This window comes from Chiloscyllium plagiosum, unplaced genomic scaffold, assembly GCF_037043375.1.
Source record: "Chiloscyllium plagiosum isolate Xiang-an unplaced genomic scaffold, Cpla_swu_hap1 HiC_scaffold_28, whole genome shotgun sequence".
Taxonomy (NCBI): Eukaryota; Metazoa; Chordata; class Chondrichthyes; order Orectolobiformes; family Hemiscylliidae; genus Chiloscyllium; species Chiloscyllium plagiosum.
This window is the reverse complement of record NW_028270166.1, coordinates 25,785,094-25,806,632: the sequence shown is the minus strand read 5'-3', so window position 1 is coordinate 25,806,632 and position 21,539 is coordinate 25,785,094. Positions and strand designations below refer to the sequence as shown.

The 21,539-nt window shown below is 40.7% G+C and overlaps 2 protein-coding genes across 2 annotated transcripts in view; one reads left to right on the top strand and one right to left on the bottom strand.

Moving 5' to 3' along the window:
* Positions 1-5,025: 5,025 nt before the first annotated feature.
* LOC122565094 (uncharacterized) lies at positions 5,026-8,817 on the bottom strand. The gene is made up of 2 exons (XM_043720733.2): positions 8,564-8,817; positions 5,026-6,275 (listed from the first exon to the last, which is right to left on the bottom strand). Exons 1-2 carry the CDS (start codon positions 8,723-8,725, stop codon positions 5,160-5,162), a joined length of 1,278 nt encoding a protein of 425 aa, XP_043576668.1. The 5' UTR covers positions 8,726-8,817; the 3' UTR covers positions 5,026-5,159.
* A 233-nt stretch (positions 8,818-9,050) lies between these two features.
* fzr1a (fizzy/cell division cycle 20 related 1a) overlaps positions 9,051-21,539 on the top strand; it is a 41,549-nt gene continuing 29,060 nt past the window's right edge. The window contains exons 1-2 of the mRNA XM_043721120.2: positions 9,051-9,207; positions 20,418-20,534. Coding sequence (XP_043577055.1) covers positions 20,466-20,534 — 69 coding nt within the window. The 5' untranslated portion in view covers positions 9,051-9,207; positions 20,418-20,465. The remainder of the gene's footprint in view (positions 9,208-20,417; positions 20,535-21,539) is intronic.

Sequence of the window (21,539 nt, the reverse complement as noted above, 5' to 3'; positions counted from 1 at the left end):
ATATTTCTCAAGGGATGTGAAGTGTATGCTGTACATAGACTATGTCTAAATCACACAAACTTGTAAGACTGCTTTTTTGCAGTTGTGTATCAGGTTTGAGAGTTTTCCAATTAAATTAAGATTACTCTCTTGCTTTCACACGTAATGGTCTACATAAATTTTAGAATGCTATTTGTTTTTTATGATTTTTCTCCCCATGTACTCTTCCTGTCTTTGAAATGTATAGGTCTTTTTGTTATTCCATCACCATAATTTCAAGCTAATGCTTTTTTTAAAAAAAACTTTTGTATATCATTTAACTACATTTTATAACACATTATCTTCTGCAAACTTAATATATCTGATTTTCTCTCTCTACTTTTTAACTAGATTAGTATCGTGTAGTTACATTCTCATTTAAAATAAATTCTCAGGGAGTTAAAACATGTTCTGCAAAGAACCATCTGCCACTCTTCTCAGCTGCCTCCTATTTTGATTTTAATTCAAAATTAGTATAACATGAGCAAAGTTTCTTTATATCTTACATCCTGTGTCCTGAAGTTGTGCTATATCAAATACTGATATCATCAGTTGTACTCATGTATCAGACTTAAAAAAGCAGTTTCAACTGAAAAAAAAGTCACAGAAACAAAGTCTCATTGACACGATATTAAACTGGGTATCAGTTTGTATCTTTATGTAGCTACCTTTCATTCCATGGAGGTGCAGGAGCTTAACAGTTACCTAGGAAATATGGGTGGAATTAAAACCAGCTCTAATTCCTGGTTAACTATTAAATTGACTTCACTCCCAAAGTTCCCCACCCAACCATATCTATATCTCCCAATCCAAACCGCCTACATCACTCCCTGGCCAACTCAACCCTTTCACTCTGTCATTTGCTACACAATTCCTTCACCCACATTTCCACTGACTGGACACTCTAATCCCACCTGACCGCCTCCCTATCTCTTCCCCCTCTTAACCGCCATCATAAACCTACTCCACTTACTCCAGCCAACCCCCTAAACCAGTTAACTAATCCTAACCTTTTACATACCACATATACTCGTGTAATAGTTTAATTTTTTAGAATAATTTTTAAGTTTAAAATCTATGTGGTTGACTATTACATGGATACTGCTTTTGAGGAGCTGAAATTCAGGCTACAGTTCAAAATACCGTATAATTAAACCAATTGATTTATAAATGAATAAATAAAAAAACGAATTTCAGTAATATGACTGTATTTCATGAATGCTACAGAGGAACTCAGTTCAGCTGAGCTGCACGCAAAGGGAGGTTGTCACCTGACTCTGACCTGATGCGTCTTAAACATTCACACGTGAATCTGGTGTGAATCATGCATCAAAACACATAATAGCAGGAGAAAAAATTTCATTTCCTCTTCGTAACATTTATGTATAGGATAATACCTTGTTTTACAAATGTTGATCTGTTATCTGTGAAGAACTAGGGTCAACTTTTACACAAGATATATGGAAAATTCCAGATTTCCTGGCCAAAAATAGGGGATCAACTTTTACTTAAGTATATACAGTACTTACCTTCGCTCCGTGGAGAAAGTGAGGACTGCAAATGCTGGAGACCAGAGTTGAAAAATGTGGTGCTGGAAAAACGCAGCATCCGAGAAGCAGGAGAATCGATGTTTCGGGCATAAGCCATTCTTCAGGAATGAGGCTGGTGTGCCAAGCGGGCTGAGATAAAAAGTAGAGGGGAGGGAACTTGGGGGAAGGGCGCTGGGAATACAATAGGTGGAAGGAGGTTAAGGTGAGGGTGATAGGCTGGAGAGGGGGTGGGGGCAGAGAGATCGGGAAGAGGATTGCAGGTCAAGAGGGCGGTGCTGAATCCGGGGATTGGGACTGAGATAAGGTGGGGAGAGGGGAAATTAGGAAACTGGAGAAATCTGCATTCATGCCATGTGGTTGGAGGGTTCCTAGGCGGAAGATGAGGCGCTCTTTCTCCAGGCGTCGTGTGGCCAGGGTCTGGCGATGGATGAGCCAAGGACCTGCATGTCCTTGGCGGAATGGGAGTTAAAGTGTTCAGCCACGGGGCGGTTGGACCAACCAACCCAACCGCCCCGTGGCTGAACACTTTAACTCCCCCTCCCACTCTGCCAAGGACATGCAGGTCCTTGGCCTCCTCCATCGCCAGACCCTGGCCACACGATGCCTGGAGGAAGAGCGTCTCATCTTCCACCTACGAATCCTCCAACCACATGGCATGAATGCAGATTTCTCCAGTTTCCTAATTTCCCCTCTCCCCACCTTATCTCAGTCCCAATCCCCGGATTCAGCACCGCCCTCTTAACCTGCAATCCTCTTCCCGACCTCTCTGCCCCCACCCCCTCTCCAGCCTATCACCCTCACCTTAACCTCCTTCCACCTATCGTATTCCCAGCGCCCTTCCCCCAAATTCCCTCCCCTCTACTTTTTATCTCAGCCCGCTTCAATCCGGGGATTGGGACTGAGATAAGGTGGGGAGAGGGGAAATTAGGAAACTGGAGAAATCTGCATTCATGCCATGTGGTTGGAGGGTTCCTAGGCGGAAGATGAGGCGCTCTTTCTCCAGGCGTCGTGTGGCCAGGGTCTGGCGATGGATGAGCCAAGGACCTGCATGTCCTTGGCGGAATGGGAGTTAAAGTGTTCAGCCACGGGGCGGTTGGACCAACCAACCCAACCGCCCCGTGGCTGAACACTTTAACTCCCCCTCCCACTCTGCCAAGGACATGCAGGTCCTTGGCCTCCTCCATCGCCAGACCCTGGCCATACGATGCCTGGAGGAAGAGCGCCTCATCTTCCACCTACGAATCCTCCAACCACATGGGATGAATGCAGATTTCTCCAGCTTCATTTCCTCTCCCCCCACCTTAACTCAGTCCCAACCCCCGGATTCAGCACCGCCTACTTAACCTGCAATCTTCTTCCCGACCACTCCGCCCCCACCCCCTCTCCGGCCTATCACACTCACCCTCACCTCCTTCCACCTATCGTATTGCCAGCACCCCTCCCCCCCGACTTTTTATCTCAGCCCGCTTGGCACACCAGCCTCATTCCTGAAGAAGGGCTTATGCCCGAAACGTCGATTCTCACCTCCTCGGATGCTGCCTGGCCTGCTGTGTTTTTCCAGCACATTTTTTTACCTTCTCTCCATACCTTCTTAAATAGGCTTTAGATCTTTCACAATCAAGTATGGCAGTAACTGCAGTAAAAAGGGGGCATGATTTGTCTTCCAAGGATGATCCTGTGCTGGCACAGAAAGCTCCCATGGTATGCACCATGTTTCTCAAGAACTAGACATTCAAGTCAGAAACTTGGAACCCCAGGACATGGTAAGTGAAAAAGGGCAGTGTCAAAATTTGGGCCAAAGTCTTTCACATTTCACACAAGCTTCCTGCAAAATTCCCAAGTAGATGGTACTGCCACACTTGCGAGATCCCATAATTGATTTGTCAATGTACACTGAACATCATCACAGCAATCAGAGGACCTGAGCCTTTATTGCCTTGCTATTAATAAAGAATGGGGCGAGCATCTGAAATTCTTTTCATAGAATCCCTAAAGTGTGGAAACAGGCCATTTGGCCCAACAAGTCCACACCGAACCCCCAAAGAGTAACCCACCCAGACCCATTCCCCTATCCTATTACTCTACATTTACCCCTGACAAATGCACCTAACCTGCATATCCCCAAAGCTATGGGCAATTTCGCACAGCTAATTCACCTAACATTCACACCTTTGGATTATGAGAGGAAACCAGAGCACCCAGAGTAAACATGGGGAGAATGTGCAAACTCCACATAGTCGCCAGAGGCTGGAATCAAACCCAGGTCCTTGGTGCTGTGAGGCAGCAGTGCTAACCACTGATTCACCATGCCACCCTAATTAAAAAAAACATTATCTTGGCTGTATACTAGAATGTCTAAAATAAAATGCAGATCGAGGTCACATTACAACTTTTTTGTGGTTGCTGAATTTGGGAGTTGGACAGACATCACATCATCTGCTAGAGTGAACAGATGCCATCTCTCTCTCTCCAACCTTCCATTTAAACTTTGAACCCCATCTGCAGAGTGTGATTGCATCCGTTTTCCTGCAAGCAGGCAGAGAACTTTCAAAAGAAGACTTCACCTTCCACAGCAGCACTTTCAGAAAGAAAAGACATCATGTACAACCTGAAACTGCTGGCCATGAAACAAAGTCATTGGACAGCTACAGCCAGAGCAGATAGCCATTTAGAACCAGTGAATTCTTATGATTTAATTCTTATTGATCTTTAACTTAGCCAATTTAATCTCGTTTGTTCTGTATTTTCTATTTTGTATGTTTGGTTGACTGTATACGTTTTCTTGCAAGTTGTGAGATTCAGGACATATTTTTACATTTTTACCTGGGTGCATTTTTGCATAATAAAACTAACCTCTTACTTGTTAAATTCAGTACATGCTGTCAGGGTAAATTATCCACATGTAATTAGATGAGTATACACAAACTTGGCAAATACTTTTTAAATTAAAAATATTTGTTACAGTTGGGAATTTGATGATTACTCTCAACAAACTACTTCCTGAAAACTTTTGTCTTTCATTCTTTTCTGTAAATTTTTCTGTCTTGTCTTTCTAATATGGTTTTTTGCTGTACTTTAATGATGGCTTTTAAAGATTTTAATCTGAGGTATTAAACTAACCTTTGTGCTAAGTATATTTTTCTTTGGTATTTACTGATGCATTTTTGATTTTTCACTTTATCCGCACAAAAGTTCATCATTATCTTTTGATTTTTAAGTTTCTGTTTAAAGGGTTTTGCAAATAATTGTACAAACTGGTTTCAAGTATCAGAAAATAGTTGCTAAACTGAGCTTGACTGAAAATCCTTGAACCGAGTACACAAACAAAATATATTCTTCAAGACCTCAACAGCTATTCAGACTTCAGCAGCTCTACATTTAACCAACTTACTGAAGGCTGTCAGTAGTACTATAAAAATCACAATAGATTTTACCATGATTACAATAAAAAAGGAAATAGCATTACAGGTTTATTGCTACAGCATATCAGTATACAATACCAAGGCATTTCTAACCAACGATGAATATCATATTTAAAATATATCTTACATTATTTACATAAATGCCATTGTGACAACCTCAAGCTAACATTTAGCTCTCCCCTTGACTCATAAAGTATGTTGACAATACCTGACGAATTTCTTCGGCTTGCCTATCAACTGTATTATCTGATATTACTTGCTTTGGCTGAGGAAATTCCTCCTGCCCAAGAACACCCCTCCAGTCATTATTAAAACTATCATTATGCTTTTCACAGATATTATGAAGAATGCAACAGGCAGTGATCATTGTTGGAATAAGTTCAAGGCTACAGTCATTCCTCTTGAGAAGACATTGCCAACGAGCTCTGAGTCGTCCAAATGCATCGTCTATCACAGTGTGAGCTTGGCTTAATCTGTAGTTAAACACAAGTTGATGCTGTGTTAGTTTTGCTGTTTCAGAATACGGCTTCAGGAGCCACTCCTGTAGTGGATATGAAGAACTGCCTATCAGTAGGTATTTCACTGGCGTTCTCAGAATATCTCTTGAGCAGTCAGGGAACAGTCTTCCTTCAGTAGCCATTCTCCATAGAGCAGAATTCCTCAGATTTTTTGTATCAAGAGAACTCCCAGAAAATCCAGTACATACATCCCAGAATTTCCCACTGTCATCAACTACACCTTGTAACACAACTGAATGCCACCCCTGTTTGTTTAGGTAATCTTTGTGATACTGTGGAGGGGCAATGATAGGTATATGGCAACTATCAATGGCACCTACACATTGGGGAAAGTCCCATTTTCGAACAAACATCTGAGCTATTGTTTCATATTCTTGATTAGCGGGCATTTTGAGATACAGAGGCTTTAAGAGAGACACAATGGCATGACAAACCTCTCTTACGCATTTACAGACAGTTGATCGACCTATCCCAAACAAATGACTAATAATTCTATATTCTACATTAGTAGCAAGTCGCCAAAATGCTACTGCAACTCTTTTTTCCAAGGGGAGTGCAGGACGAAGGTGAGTGTTTCGTCGAGAAACCATGGGTTTCAGCTTATTGCAAATATGAAAAAATGTTTCCTTAGACATTCTGAAATTTTCCAGCCAATCATTTGGCTGAAAGTCCTTCATAACCACACGTTCCCACCAGTCTGAAGTTCTTGGCTTACACCAGATTCTTGTACGACAATTACACCTACAACCTCCGCGTGCCATCACCATCTGCAAACATCAAAGAAAGTATTATTACAATTGCACAGCTTAATTATCCAGTGAAACTGCTAACTTGAGATATCTTTATTTAAAAGTTATAGTATAAAGGACATACGTTGTTATAGCCAGCACCTGCTTGCTGGTATATGATGGTATCGTAATATTTACAAACATGACAGACATTTACAAAGAAACACACACTTCAGGTATGATAACACAACTGTTGCCAAAAATTTCTTTTGGATGAATATCTTACTAACTTCCTATTTAAGTCACTAGAAATGAGGTTTTAAATTATTATACCTAGGGGAAACAAGCAAAGCTAATTTAAAACAACTTGTATGCACCAGAATATATAATAAAACTACATAGCAAGGAGTGTATTCACAGAATGGATGAACCCACATTTTGTAGGGTTTTTTTTAAGAAGTATTGATTACAGCAAAGTGTGTTGGAATGAAAGAAAGAGGCTATTGGTGCATAATAAGATTTTACCACTTTAGGAAGCATAACAGTGTCTCACAAAGTATATAAATTTCAGTAAGGTCTTAAGCTTGCAATTGAATGTAAATTTGTTTTTTCTCAAGTTTAGAAAAACAAATTTAGACAGAATTAACCTGAATTCTATTTAATTAACTTCCATTCAGACATTTACAATCAGGTATGGATGGTCATTTCATACGGGCACAGGTGCCATCTCAAGTGTCTCAATCAAAACACAAATACGATTAAAGGAAAAATACATTAGCTTGGCATACAAAATAGGCCTTTGGAATTTTGCTTAGGGTCCAAACATTAGGGTTTAACTATTGCAAGATTCACAATTACTTTCCAATCCAAAAAAGAATTTTGACAATTAGTTGTCTTTTTAGGGTGAGGGGTGACCTTATAAAGGTTTATAAAATCATGAGGGGCATGGGGTAAGCTAAATAAACAAGGTCTTTTCCCCAAGATGCGAAAGTCTAGCACTAGAATGCGTAGGTTTAGGATGAGAGGGGAAAGATTTAAAAGGGACCTGAGACAACTTTTTCACGTAGAAGCTGGTGCATTGAAAGGTATGAGCTGCCAGAGGAAGTTGTGGATACTGGGAAAATCACAACATTTAAAAGGCAGCTGGATGGGTATATGAATAGAAAAGGTTTGGAGAAACATGGCCAAGTGCTAACAAATGGAACTAGAGTAATTTAGGATAGCTGCTTGGCAGGGAAGAGTTGGACCCAAGGGTCTGTTTCCGTGCTGTACATCTTCATGACTTGACATGTTTCAAATCACATTTTTCTGTTTGGAAAAATAGATTCCTTTTCAGTTCCTTTCCACAAATACTAAAATTCAGATTAGGTTTTAGATCTGAACGTCTGCACTGATGAAGGGAAATTAGTGCATTCACATGTCAGAATTAGTTATCAGATCAAAGCCAACTGCAACACTAAATTCTCTACGTTTTAACAAGTTTACGGAACAAAAGTAACCGAAGTTTAGAGCAGCCCAACTAAACAAGCATTATTTTAATAAGACCCTTACAGTCAGCATGCAATGAATGAATTTAAATCCTATCGTAATTGAGAATAGCTTGTTGGTTTATATAACTACTCTTTCGCCACCGTCCATGCAGTTTCTGAATAAACGCAAACAAGAAATGGACATTTGAGAAAGAATGTTGCAATTTTACAGCTCAAGAAGCCCTAATCCCACTCCTCTGTTTACCCCACATATTTTCTGTTTGTATTTCGAATGATTATCGAATTCCTATTCAAAAGCTACCATGATATCTTTCTGAAGAGGTACTCTTAACGTTCTCCAAACAGCTCGCCGTCTTAACAAAAAAAACCTCCTGATCTGGAATCAACGATTAAATCTCAATTTTATTGGGCATTGCGTAATATGTCATAAATAGGGCTAAATGTGTTTCATACCTTACACTATTTTAATCTCATCAATAATTTCAGTTGAGATTCTCCTCTCTTAAGTAACGGAATCCAAAAATGCAAAATTCATCTGCCCGCCAAATTCGCTTTACACCATTTGTTCGGATATTGGAGGTCTGAGTGAGATTACAAACTCCTGTCGGGATTCAAGTTGTGGACGAGTTAAGATAGTGAGTGTGGACAAACATCGCCGCTTTAAATAGCTCCTCTTCTGTTTATTTTTCGAGTCCTCTAGACAAGAGCTCTAAACGTTGGGATTAAACGCGCGGTCGCCAGTACAAGTTGTTTTTCCCTGTTGCCCTTTGTGTGGCAGCGCACATTTCGTTGTTTTCATTCCCATCCCCCACCCCCAACTTCAAACCTCCCTCGTACCAAAATCATTTTCCTCTGCCGCTGTTGGAAATACTGCCTCAGCCTCAGCCTCCTCTGTGCGTCGTTCCTCCTCTCGATGCTCGCACCCTCAAACTCAGCGCGGCGTTTCATTAACAGAAAGAGGAATAAAAACATCATGGGCACCACCGTCTCCTCCGCCATGTTTCACTGACTGACCTGGGAAGTGTTCAAGTCCGAATGTCTCCCCCTCCCCCTCCTGCTAGCCCCGGGACCTGGACACGAAAAGCCCACTCCCACCTCGGCCAGTCCGGATCGGAACCACATTCCCTTCATTACAGCTGGATATACAAATATGGGCCGCGGGATCCGCGCGCTGGATATATTATTTTGCCAATATCGTTTATTGTGATCGCGTAACCATGGAGACTCGCCGCGTCGCCGTGGCAACAGCGCACTTCCTGTGGAGGTTTGAATTCGTGTGACGTCACAATGGTAACGGTCGCCCGGCGCCGGAAGTGCGGTCGCCATATTGTCCGGGCTGCAGAGGGGTGCACGGTCGGAACTGCGGGGGGATCTGAGAGGTGAATGTTTCAACCGGGAATCAGTGACACGGATGGTTATGTGACTGCGAGTTTTCATCGTACCGTTTTGTGGAGGTTGCCCTCTCCCGCCTTCCATTGCAGGTATGGTAGAGGGGGAGTGAGGGTTACTGTGGGCGTGGAGGGGAATACGCCGGTTGCTGCCTTTCCGTGAAGGTGCCCGATGGCCACATTTCTTCATGGTCAGTGCTCGAGGCTTTGTTTCTTCTAGATCCTGCTGATCTCAGTCCTTTTTTTCTTTAAGCTGTTGTGCAAGGCACTTCTTGCTGGATTTGGGGTTGTCCTTGATGAAGAATAATGTAGCTTCACTGCAAACATGAGGGTGTGTTTTGCTTTGGTGTCTTGGCCGATGCTTCTGTGTGCTCGCTGTCTCTCATGTTTTAAATTCTTTCAAACATGTCAGAGGTAACTTGGATTCATTCATCTGTTTAAGATGACCCAACCATTTTTCACATCCACATGAAAGTAACTAATCTTACAGTGCCACTGTTATACACGCATGCAACAATCAGCTTGTGCTTTTCGATTTCCCATCGTCAGTATTGGGACTACTGATCAGTGAACTTAGTTATGTGGCATTAAGATATCATCATTGGTACGGGAATGTGCTGCCATTAGTAGTGTTGCTTTTTTAATATGCAGATGAGGCCTTATTTTAAAGATGAAAAATTAATCTGCAGATGTTGGTAATCTGAAAAAAAACTCCCAAGACAGCTGGTGATACAGCACTTATTAAAAACTGATGAATGAAAGTTAATACTGTGTCAGTCTTCATGCAATAGGCCAACTGGTGGTGAAAGCCAGACACTAGATATTGAGAGATATATAGCATTGGGTTAAGAGAAAAAGGGAGGGTTGGGATAGGTACCAAGGGGAGAAAGTGAGGTCTGCAGATGCTGGAGATCAAAGTTGAAACTTTATTGCTGGAACAGCACAGCAGGTCAGGCAGCATCCAGGGAACAGGAGATTCGACGTTTCGGGCACAGGCCCTTCTTCAGGAATGGTACCAAGGGCTCAAATGGCACAAGCCCTGGAGGAGTATAGAAGTAGCAAGATGGAACATAAAAAGGAGATTAGAGCTAAAAGTGGACATGAAAGGATACTGTCAAGTATATGATTTTTCAGAAGATTTGTAACTCAGGTTGATGATAAGTCTGTAAGTTTGCTCGCTGAGTTCGAAGGTTTGTTCTCAGATGTTTTGTCACCATTCTAGGTGAGGGTCTGTGATGCTATGTTCCATCTCCCTCCCTCTCTTTCTCTCATACATGAGAATTCTTAGAGGCATGGTATTCTAATCAGAACTCCATCAATAAACACACTGATTTAGGTCCTGTCTACCTTCCCTTGAAAAAAAAAACGAACCTGAAATTACAGCACCCACCTTAAGAAACCAAGACCTGTACATAGAGAGGCGGGACATATCATCAGTGCTTCACCGGAGGCTCTCACTGATGATGTTACCTAGTATGGTGATGAAGTGTCTGAAAACAAACCTTCAAGCTTAGTGAGCAAACGTACTGCCAAGTAAAACTTAAATTCTTTTGCAGGTACCTTAAGGGTAACAAGGGAAAAAGTAGGGTGCATTATAGACCATTGTGGTAATTTGTGCTTGGGAGCAGAGGATATTGGTAGAATTGTAAGTGAATGGTTTGTGTCGTTGTTGACTAGTGAGAGGGTCGACATGAGTGTAGAAATTAGATTACATTACAGTGTAGAAACAGGCCCTTCGGCCCAACAAGTCCACACTGACCCGCCGAAGCGAAACCCACCCATACCCCTACATTTACCCCTTACCTAACACTACGGGCAATTTAGCATGGCCAATTCACCTGACCCTGCACATCTTTTTGGACTGTGGGAGGAAACCGGATATAGTGTGGCATATCAGAAAATATATTGGAAGGAGTTGGTATCAAATTAAAATTAAACAGAAGAGTGGGTTATATTAAGTTCTTGGAACTAAATAAAATGAAATAAAATTAAAATTCATATATTGTATTCAATTCATAAGAATCAATGTTTTTCAGAAAGTTAGCTATTGAAACCTTGTTCATGTGTTAAATGCTGTTAATGTCATGACCAAAGCAGGTTGAAAGATGAATATTCTGTAATGTGGTGGGAGAACTGCAAAACAATAGTCTTGGACACAGATCACTCGACTGTACTTCTGAATTTTCAGTGTTGGCTGTCACTCTGACCTCACTTTAGTGAGGGAGTCATCTGGAATGCACAGTAATTTGTTATATGGCTTAGAATGAAAGGGCTCGTCACGTAAAGATAATACTCTCTTTTGCAGATTTGCATCAATGAAAATATCAAAGTACAATTAATCAGATTTTATGCAAACCCCAGCTTCTATTCACTGAACCTTTAAGGATCCACAAGCTTGACTATTCAAATGTTCAGTGAGGGGACTGTTTAAAATGCTTTTTATAATAAAATCCAGCATTACCAAAATAGTTTGCTGACAGTGGAGAATCAAGAACAAAGAGGCTAAATGCCAAAATTAGAACGAGGCCATTCAGCTGTAGAATCAGTAAGCACTTTGCACTCAGGGTAGCAGAAATTGGGAACTGCCTCCCCCGAAAGATTAAGGATGCATTTGGATCTTCAATAGATTCTTATTGGGTAAATGTATCAAGATATGGAGGGAAGTCTGGTAAATGGACTATAGGATAGTCAATATCCTGTTCTGAACTGGACAGGCTCAAGGGGCACTCTCCTGCTATTTTTAAAAATGTGTGCTGATGCAGTAAGTGCTATGTTTCAGTTTAAAGTTGAACCATGTGTTGGCTGTGCTTTATCAGATTTAAGAATATGTGTAGCTGATGCTTGGTGCTTTAAATGGGAACAATTCTATTCCTTAACTCAGACCTCTTCCACCTACTGCTTCAGGTGTTATTTGGTTTCTTCTTGGAGTCCTTCTTGAGAACTCTCACTATGGCAAGCAACATGAGTTCGACTGGGACAACACTACTATTATAGGACAAGCCAAACAGAGAACAGCCAGAGAATTCCTAGAGACATGGCACTCATCCACAGATTCAATCAATAAGCACATCGACCTGGACCCAATATACTGGCCACTGCAGCGGACAGCTGGAACTGACAACCGGAAGCGGCAGGTACAAATCACTATAAATGCCGGAGGAAACATCACAGAAGCGCTTCACAGGAGGCTCCCAAGCACTGAGGATGTCACCTAGACAGGGGACGAAATGTCTGCAACACAAATTCCCAGCTCGGTGAAGAGAACCACAACAACGAGCATCCGAGCCACACATCTTCTCCCAAACTTTGAATTATTCAACCTTTATTGAATGTAACAACAAAAATTACACTCCTCAAGTTAGCAAGTTAAGCCTCACAACCCAACTTAGTTATTACTAAATTAATGATGGAATTTAGCTACAACTTGAACTAACAGCATCTATCTCTGATTATGTCTGATGTTCGATCCTTGCGCAGTATTGTTGCTCCGAGTTCTGTTGCTGAAGAATCTCCAGTTGAATTCTTACAGGATTTTCTGTTTTGTGATGTTGTAATGTGACATTATTTATGAATCTATAACTTGCTTTCTTATTAAGAGTGAAAGCGATACTGTGATACTGTGTCCCTGACTGAGGAACGGGCATCAGGAAGGGGCAGGGGCTGGAAGCCACACCTCTGCCCTTCTATCAAGCTGCTCTCTCACTTTCCTTGGGACATTCATCTTAGCCCAGTTACCTCTCTCCTAGGACTCTAGCAATTATCTCAGGTGCAGGCTCCAGAACCAGCAGTTGCTACTGTGTCAGGTGATGCTGTTGGTACGAAAGATCTGCCACGCTTTAGTTGACCAGCAGCTCTCAGGGTTGGGATATCCTTCCAACACTAGGTGCATGGCAATTTAATATGATCAGTGGTGCCCAAGGCTCCCAGTACCCATTGGGCACTTGATTTCACTTGGGCTCCTGAATATCATGTCAGAAAGAGGGTCGCCAGTTTTTGTTGGCCACTATAATGCCTGCCCTCGATGGCAATGGGCAGATTATTGGTGAGTAGCTTGGTTTAATGACATGATCAATTACATGATTTTTGCAGTTGATTGAGGAGGAGTTAACAGCTGAGGGAAGGAATTGGCTGCATTAGACTTTGCTAAACTTGTGAATGAACATAACTTGGCCATTCTCCACGCTGCCGGTTCTAGCTGAGCTGGAGTAACTTAGTTATGAAGTGACTGGTTCAACTGTGGAGGTCTTCAGCATAACAGCAGGGACTTTGCAGGGACCATAGAATTCTTTGTTTGTTGTGAACTCAGTTACTTCTGAAGGGGAGGCAGGACATTTGAAAAAACGGCTCGGTGAGCTCAATTGATTAAACAATTCAGGCTATAAATGTTTGGAAGCTTCTTAACTTTGTTCAAGTCCATTGGTCCACGAAAGTCAAGGATTAGGATTTTATTATATTGCTTTCTGTTGGTGACTTGAATATTATCCAATGTCGTGGTAGAGCTACAGAATTTTGTTTTGATCCTTCTGATTTGAGACTGGATAGCCCAGTGCTGGTCCTTCATTATTGGTGCCTTATTCTAAGGTATGTTAGGTCAGGTGCTCCTAACACCCACATGAAAACAAAGTTCATTATCCAAATCTTCACTGGAGACTCTGAACAGATTTAAAAAGAAAACTTTGTTCTGTTGTCATTTTTAAGGATTCAATTTCTGTTAATTCTCCATTGGATTAGAAGGAAAATTCAAATTTTAATTGATGTTGAAATAAAATTTTGTCCTGGGTGAACAACATTTGAAAATACAAAATATAAATTCTGGTAAGGGCATTTTGAGGAAACTTCAAAATATTTAAAACTGGGTGTAAACCATATACAATCTGTACTTAAGTAAGATAGTTTAGATTAGATTAGATTACATTACAGTGTGGAAACAGGCCCTTCGGCCCAACAAGTCCACACCGACCCGCCGAAGCGAAACCCACCCATACCCCTATATTTACCCCTTACCTAACACTACGGGCAATTTAGCATGGCCAATTCACCTGACCCTGCACATCTTTTGGACTGTGGGAGGAAACCGGAGCACCCGGAGGAAACCCACGCAGACACGGGGAGAACGTGCAAACTCCACACAGTCAGTTGCCTGAGGCGGGAATTGAACCCGGGTCTCAGGCGCTGTGAGGCAGCAGTGCTAACCACTGTGCCACCGTGCCGCCCACAAAAGAAGGAGAGAATGTGTGATACAATTAAACAAATTAACATTGACAGACAGCAAGATCTGAGTGGTCTGGCAGCATTATAAATTTGACAAATATCCAGGCCCAGATGAAATTACAGGTTGTTGAGCGAAGAAAAGGAGAAAATTGATTTTTGTGAAGATTTGTAGCTCAGGTTATGGTTCAGGTTGTGAGAGGTTCTGAGAGTTTGGTAAATCTGGTCCAAGTAGATGTGTTTGTTGATGGAGTTCCGGTTTGAATGCCAGGGATCTTGGAATTCCCGTGTGTGTCTTTATTTAGCCTGTCCCAGGATGGATGCATTGTCCCAGACGAACTGGTGTCCCTCTTTGTCTGTGTGTAAGGATGCTAGTGATAGTTGGTCGTATCTTTTGGTAGCTAGTTGGTGTTAGTGTTTCCTGGTGGCTAGGTTCCTGCCAGTCTATCCAGTGTAATGCTTGTTGCAGTCCTTGCAGGATATTTTGTATATGACGTTTGTTCTGCTGGTTGTTAGTACTTTAGGTCGATTTTATTGCTCCTCGGATGCTGCCTGAACTGCTGTGCTCTTCCAGCACCACTAATCCAGAATCTGGTTTCCAGCATCTGCAGTCATTGTTTTTACCCTGTTAGTACTTTAGATCCATCAAGAATTGATCGTGTGTTGGAAGGTTTGGGGCTACCACGAAGCCAAGGGGCTGGAGAAGTCTGGTCATCATCTGCAAGATGTTTACAAGGAGGTATAACACATCCAGAGACATGCATGGGAACACCACCAACAAACACATCAATTTAGACCCAATTTGCCAACCTCTCAGAAAAAGAACTGGAAGTGACCATCCACCACAACAGACCAAGACACATAAATAGAAAATGGGACAGCATACCAGTGCTTCAACGGAGGCTCACTGATGATGTTACTAGCTTGGTGACGAAATGTCTGAGAACAAATTTTCCGGCTCAGCGAGCACACTTACGACCTGAAAGGGAGGAAATATTAAGATGTTCAAAAAGTTACAATTCCTGTCTGCCCACAGGAGATGCTAGAAGACTTGAGGACGGTGTGATATAATTATTCAAGAAAGAAAGAACGGATAAACCTGAAAACCACAGGCTCGATAGTTTAACCTTGTTGGTGGGGTAACTCTTGGAAGCAATTCAAAGGGACAAAATTAATCTTGATTTGGTGAACAAGGGATTTGCCTCACAGCGCCAGAGACCTGGGTTCAATTCCTGCCTCAGGTGACTCTCTGTGTGGAGTTTGCACATTCTCCCCATTTCTGCGTGGGTTTCCTACGCTTGCTCCAGTTTCCTCCCACAATCCAAAAATGTGCAGGCTAGGCGAATTGGCCATGCTAAATTGCCCGTAATGTTAGGTGAAGGGGTAAATGTAGGGGAATGGGTCTGGGTGGGTTGCGCGTCAGTGGGTCAGTGTGGACTTGTTGGGCCGAAGGGCCTGTTTCCACACTGTAAGTAATCTAATCTAATCAGCATTATTTTGTTCAGAGAATGTCATGTCTTAACAACCTAATTGACATCTTTGAAGAGTTGACCATGAAGATGAGGACAGTGCTTTTGATGTAGTCTCCTTGGACCTCCGCCAGACTTTTGATAAAGATCCCACATGGGAGACTCATAGCAAAGGTAAGAGCCCATGGGATCGATGGAAAGCTAGTGAATTGGATCCACAGTTGGCTGAGTGGCAGAAAACGCTAATGATTCAGGAGTGTTTTACTGACAGGATCTGAGTCGTGTGGGGTCCTACATATGTCAGTATTGGGGCCCTTTTGTCTGTGTTTTCCTTAAATAAATAATTTAGATTTGAATGCAAGATGATTGATCAGTAAGTTTGCAGGTGATACAAAAATTGGTGGGGTGATAAATATCTAGAACAGCCTCTGTTTACAGGAGAATATAGACAGGCTGGTCAGATGGGCTGATCAGTGGCAAATGGAATTCCAAACAGGTAAATGAGACATGATGCATTTTGGCCAGGGCCAGCAAGACCAGAGCATTCAGAATGAACTGCAAGCACTGAGGATCAGAGAGACCTTTTGTGTGCACGTGCAGAGGAACCTCAATTGTCCGAACATCATGGGTGGGGAGTATTTTGTTCGGATAATTCAATGCTGGATAACACAGTTTAGCCAAGCATCAGGGTCTTGCAATCTTATTCAGGTAGTCCCAAATGTGGATAATCGAGGTTCTTCTGTACCCCAGTCCATTAAAGCATCAGGGTTGGCAGATAAAGTGGTCAAGGCGGCCAGTGGAATACTTGTCTTTGTTAGTTGAGGCATACAGTTTAAGAGCAGGGAAAGTATGCTGGCACTGTATAAAGCATTGTTAAGGGCACAGCTAGATTATTGTATGCAATTTTGGAATACATATTAAAGGAAATATATGGTAGTGCTGGTCAGCTTGCAGTGGAAAGTTATTAGGATGTATTCTGGGCTGGAGTGTTTTTGTTATGGACAGACTAGGGTTGTTGTCCCTTCTAAGGAAATGATTGAATTGTATAAAGTTATGAAGGGGCTCAGACAGTATAGATACGAAGAAAAGTTTCCGCATGATGAAAGGATCAGTGACTGGGAATGTGAGGAGGATGGTGGGAATCTGAAACTCACTGCCTCTAAGGATGGTGGAGACAGAAATCCTCAAAACATTTAAGTATTTTGACGTGCAATTGTGATGCCAAGGTATACATGGCTATGGATTAAGTGCTGGAAGAATGGGAATCGATAATTAGGTGGTTGTTTGTGACCAGCATGGACTCTGAGCTGTCGGATCTTTTTATGTGCTGTAGATCTCTTATGACTATATTCTGTACCAGTAGGAACCTGATTTTAAAATCTAGTCAATCATTTTGAGAAAGTAGTATTGCCATCAGTAGTGCTTTGGAAAGAGCCAGTGCATTTTAATAATTAGTAACAACAACAGGAACTTTTTAAAATATCATGCCTTTAAGTTAACATGCAAGAGTGCTTCGCAGAAAATTATGAAACTAAATATGACATCAAGCCACATGATGATCAAAAGGTTGGTGAAAGTAGAAGGCCTTAAGTGTGCCTTAGAGTGTGGATTGCTCTCATAGCAACCGGTTGCTGCAACCATTGGCCCATCACTTTTAAACAAAAGAATTGCTAGAGATGGAGGATCATTGTTCATACAGATTGACTCCTATCACCCAGGCAGTTGTGTGGTGTTATGATAAAGTAATTGATTAATTTTGATAATCAATCACTTGGTTTGCAAATTGTGAGGAAAAACCTCAGTAATTTCAGAACCACAGACTTGTCACATGTCATATCTCAAACAATTTGTGCACATTGTATCCCAAAAAGTTGTTTACTGAAGTAAACCTACCTAATTTGTTGTAATGAAATAATACTAATGTCTTCCAAGTGATGCTAGGCAGCTTGTTCCATAGATTAATAACTTTGTCTGAGATATACTGCTTCTCCAGATAAATTTAAAATTAATGCCCTTTCAAAGACGGGCACTTTTCTGGTTTGGACAAGGTGAAGTAAGATTGTCATGGACTGCATTGCTGAGAAGCACACTACCTATTCATTTACAGGATGGGCTGTCATTGGCTCGGCCAGCATTTATTGCCTAGGGTCAGTTAAGAGTTAACCACATTGTGGGTTTGAAGTTACATATAGGTCGCAAAGGCAGATTTTTTTGTTTTCCCTAGAGGCCATCAGTGAATGAGATGGGTCTTTCTCACAATCAGCTATGATTTCATGATCATCATTAGGCTCTTCATTCCAGATTTTCATTGAATTCAAATTCCATGCAATGGTGGCATTTGAACCTGGGTCATTGCTTGAGTTTGTAGCTTTATAGTCCAATGATAATACCATTGCCTTTCCAACAATTCAGTGCAACTATTCCTAATTCTAACTTTTCCTTTGTTCGGGTTGATATCATCTATTTTTTTCAATAACACTTAAATGTTATGCAACTCAGAGGGTCTCTCCTAATGTATTTCCCATTTAAAAGGACATAGTTTGTTTTGTAAATTCAGAACTCAAGCTTGTTTTATCCAATAGCTATCTTTAAGAATATCAACATTTTACACCTGTTATACTCCAAAGAAGCAGGAAAATAGAAATTGCTAAGGCCATTTAATTTGTCTTCTATTGTAGTGGTTATATGTTAGAATCATAACAGATCAACAATCAATTGCCATCAACTTATTATTGTCCCTGTAGGAGACAAACACATTGCATCTCTGAGTGGGTTAAACAGTAACACAGATGGATTACCTTTAGTAACTTTCAAAGCAGCTCAAATTTCAGTTAGTGTTGTTGCTCTACAAGTTGTAATAGCAATATCACAGTTGTGTATTAGCATGCAATGTATCTTTAGTTAAGACACTTCATGTTTCCAAAAGCATAAGCTTGATACTCAAACGCTGTATTATATAATATCAAATAGAAACCGCTTTATCAGTTAGTTCAAAATGAAATTATTTTTCTGGAGTTATGAATTACATTTGCTGTGCTAGTTCATTGTTACCTTCCAGTTGTTCCTTGTTATATGTTTTATCTGAGTTTAATGCAGCTTTCCGTCAGTATCACTAATATCCACATTATGAAATGTATGAACAAAATGTTGTATGTTATTTTTAGGAATAGAAACATTTTTTCTCAAATAATTTGTGCGCAGGAATGGCGGGGGATTTATTCCAGAGAAACAACTACATTGAAGAATAGATGTTTGTTATTGCATTGCATATTGAATAGTCTTCTCACAAATGAGACAAACTTTGAATTCATAAAATAATATATTGCCTTTTGTGGAATTCAGACATTTAAAAATGCTTGTTATTATAAATCAGAAGTGTGTTTTAATTGGCCTTTCAAAAGCAGAAGGAAAGGTAAGATAGTTCAAGCAGGCTAAGTGATGGTCTTCAATGAAAGACCATCAAATTTATTTTTTAAAATACTGTCACTTTTAATGAAGTAGATACAATTGCAAAAAACATAGAACATTTCATTGAATTTTACAGGAACTTACTGCATTCAGGATATATTTTAGTTAGGGTATCAGAAGAACTCTAGGTCTTAAATTACTCAGTGCTGGGATCTCTTGAACAGAAGAAAGTTTAACATTCAGATTTAACATCTCATTAGAATGCTGGAAAGTCCAACAATTCCTTGGTATTGTACTGAATTATTTAGGCTAGGTTGGTGTGTGGACTGGAATGCAGCAATGAAGAAGGTTCTTCTGGTATTCAATCTTGGATTCATATGTGAATTGAAAATAACTGGCTTCTACCATAATGTACAGCTTTATCTTTTGCACTTAACAAGTACATTGAATGCCCTTCTGATAAATTCAGGAATTTTGTTGTGAAGTACAAAATAACAAATTATGGATTATGGTTTTTCTTTTGCTGCCATATCTCACTCTGTGACCGTAATTAGTGATGCCAATAATGCTAACAGTTTATTTTACACCTTTATGGAAAATCAAGCTTTAAGTTCTAGCCAATATCCCTGCAAGGTGCTTTAATCCCAGTTTTTTGAAAAATGTTTCTCAATACTGACCTTTCCTGGCATTGAGTGGGCAATGGTATAGATTCCTTGTACCAACTGTTGTGCCCAAATCTCTCCTCCATAGCACAATATTTGTTTCTCTCTAAATTCCTACTTAGATTTCCACCACTTCCCTGCGCTATGCCTTTGAATGATTTCCACTTCAAAGTTATGTTACGAGTGCAAGCCAGTGGTTCTAAGTGGTCAGCTTGATAGTGCATCATAACGTCTTTCTTCAAAAACACCAAAAAAAAGCAAAGACAAGTTTCATTGGGAGCATTTTTAATCAAGTTTGGACCTTTTGGTTATGTTATCTGATCTCTCTTCCTTTCTCACTGCGATAATAAAAAAGATACGCAGTCTCACTCATTTTGTGCTGACACTTCCAAAAAGTTAGTCTGTCAAAGTTCTGATTCAAACATTCAAACAAAATTTATTTGAATTACAATCAGTGAATTGCTGTCTTGTATATTTATCATGCTGACTACTAGTGTAAAAATTGCACAGTATTGTAGATTTCATTTACTGATTGTTGATTCTTGCCTGATTTCAGTGCTGACTCCTGATTACGCCTTAATCACATTCAACTGTCTGGATTACCATGGATCAAGATTATGAACGACGACTTCTACGACAAATTAATGTTCAGAATGAAAACAAAGTCCCTTGTGTGAGTATTTCTTTTCTTGTTGAGTTTCATATTGTGCTTTGATTCACTATTGTTTTCTTGCCTCACTGCCTCTCTCCTGAAGAAGGGCTTATGCCTGAAACGTCGATTCTCCTGCTCCTTGGATGCTGCCTGACCTGCTGCGCTTTTCCAGCAACACATTTTTCAGCTTCATCACTGCCTCTCTCACTTGGTATGCTAAAATTCCATCAGAAAAATGTTAAGAGAACTCTGGCTGTCCTGAACCTCAGCAAATGCACATATGTCTGGGCTCTCAGTCCTCAATCTCTCACATTGACGTACACTCACAGTAACATATCAAGCTTAGCAAGGAATTGCAAATTGTTGGCATCATCCTTACCTATGAACACTGCTTCCCACACCCGTACTATCACTCCTTCCTTCAATATTTGGCTCCAATACAAGTACTGAATCCAAATATAATCCACATTTTGGATGATGACATTTACAATTATACTACTGATTGTTTTTGATAAACATAGTGTAATAATTTTACACGTCTTTTATTGCACTTAATAAACTCCTGACAACAGTGTTGAATTAATGGTTAATATTATATAAGAGATCTTCTTATCAATCTGAATTGACTGATTTTATGTCACTGTGAAACCCACATGGTATTGTCCCAAACAACTTTATAGATACGTTTGTTTAAAGTAAGGCTGGCCTTATCTGTAAATGATGCTTATAAATGATAAACTATTTTCTTGAAAAGTACAGAGACTGCTTTATGCCCATCTGCATAATTTGAACAAAAATAAGTCAATCCATTTTTGGCATTAATCTATTATGGCCTTAATACTTATCGCTGGTAAAGCAAGATGCAAGAGTTCAAATTCTCAAGTCAAGTGACTAGGAAATAAATGACAGTTTGTCGAGATTACTTAGCGTGGAAACAGGCCCTTCAGCCCAACAAGTCCATACCGACCCTCCGAAGAGCAACCCACGCAGACCCCTACACCTAACACTACGGGCAATTTAGCATGG

Coding starts and splice junctions, on each gene's coding strand:
- LOC122565094 (XM_043720733.2), bottom strand. CDS start 8,725: ATGGCGGAGGAGACGGTGGTGCCCATGATGTTTTTATTCCTCTTTCTG. Junction 6,276..8,563: donor GGCAGAGGAAAATGATTTTG/GTACGAGGGAGG, acceptor TGATGTTTGCAG/ATGGTGATGGCACGCGGAGG.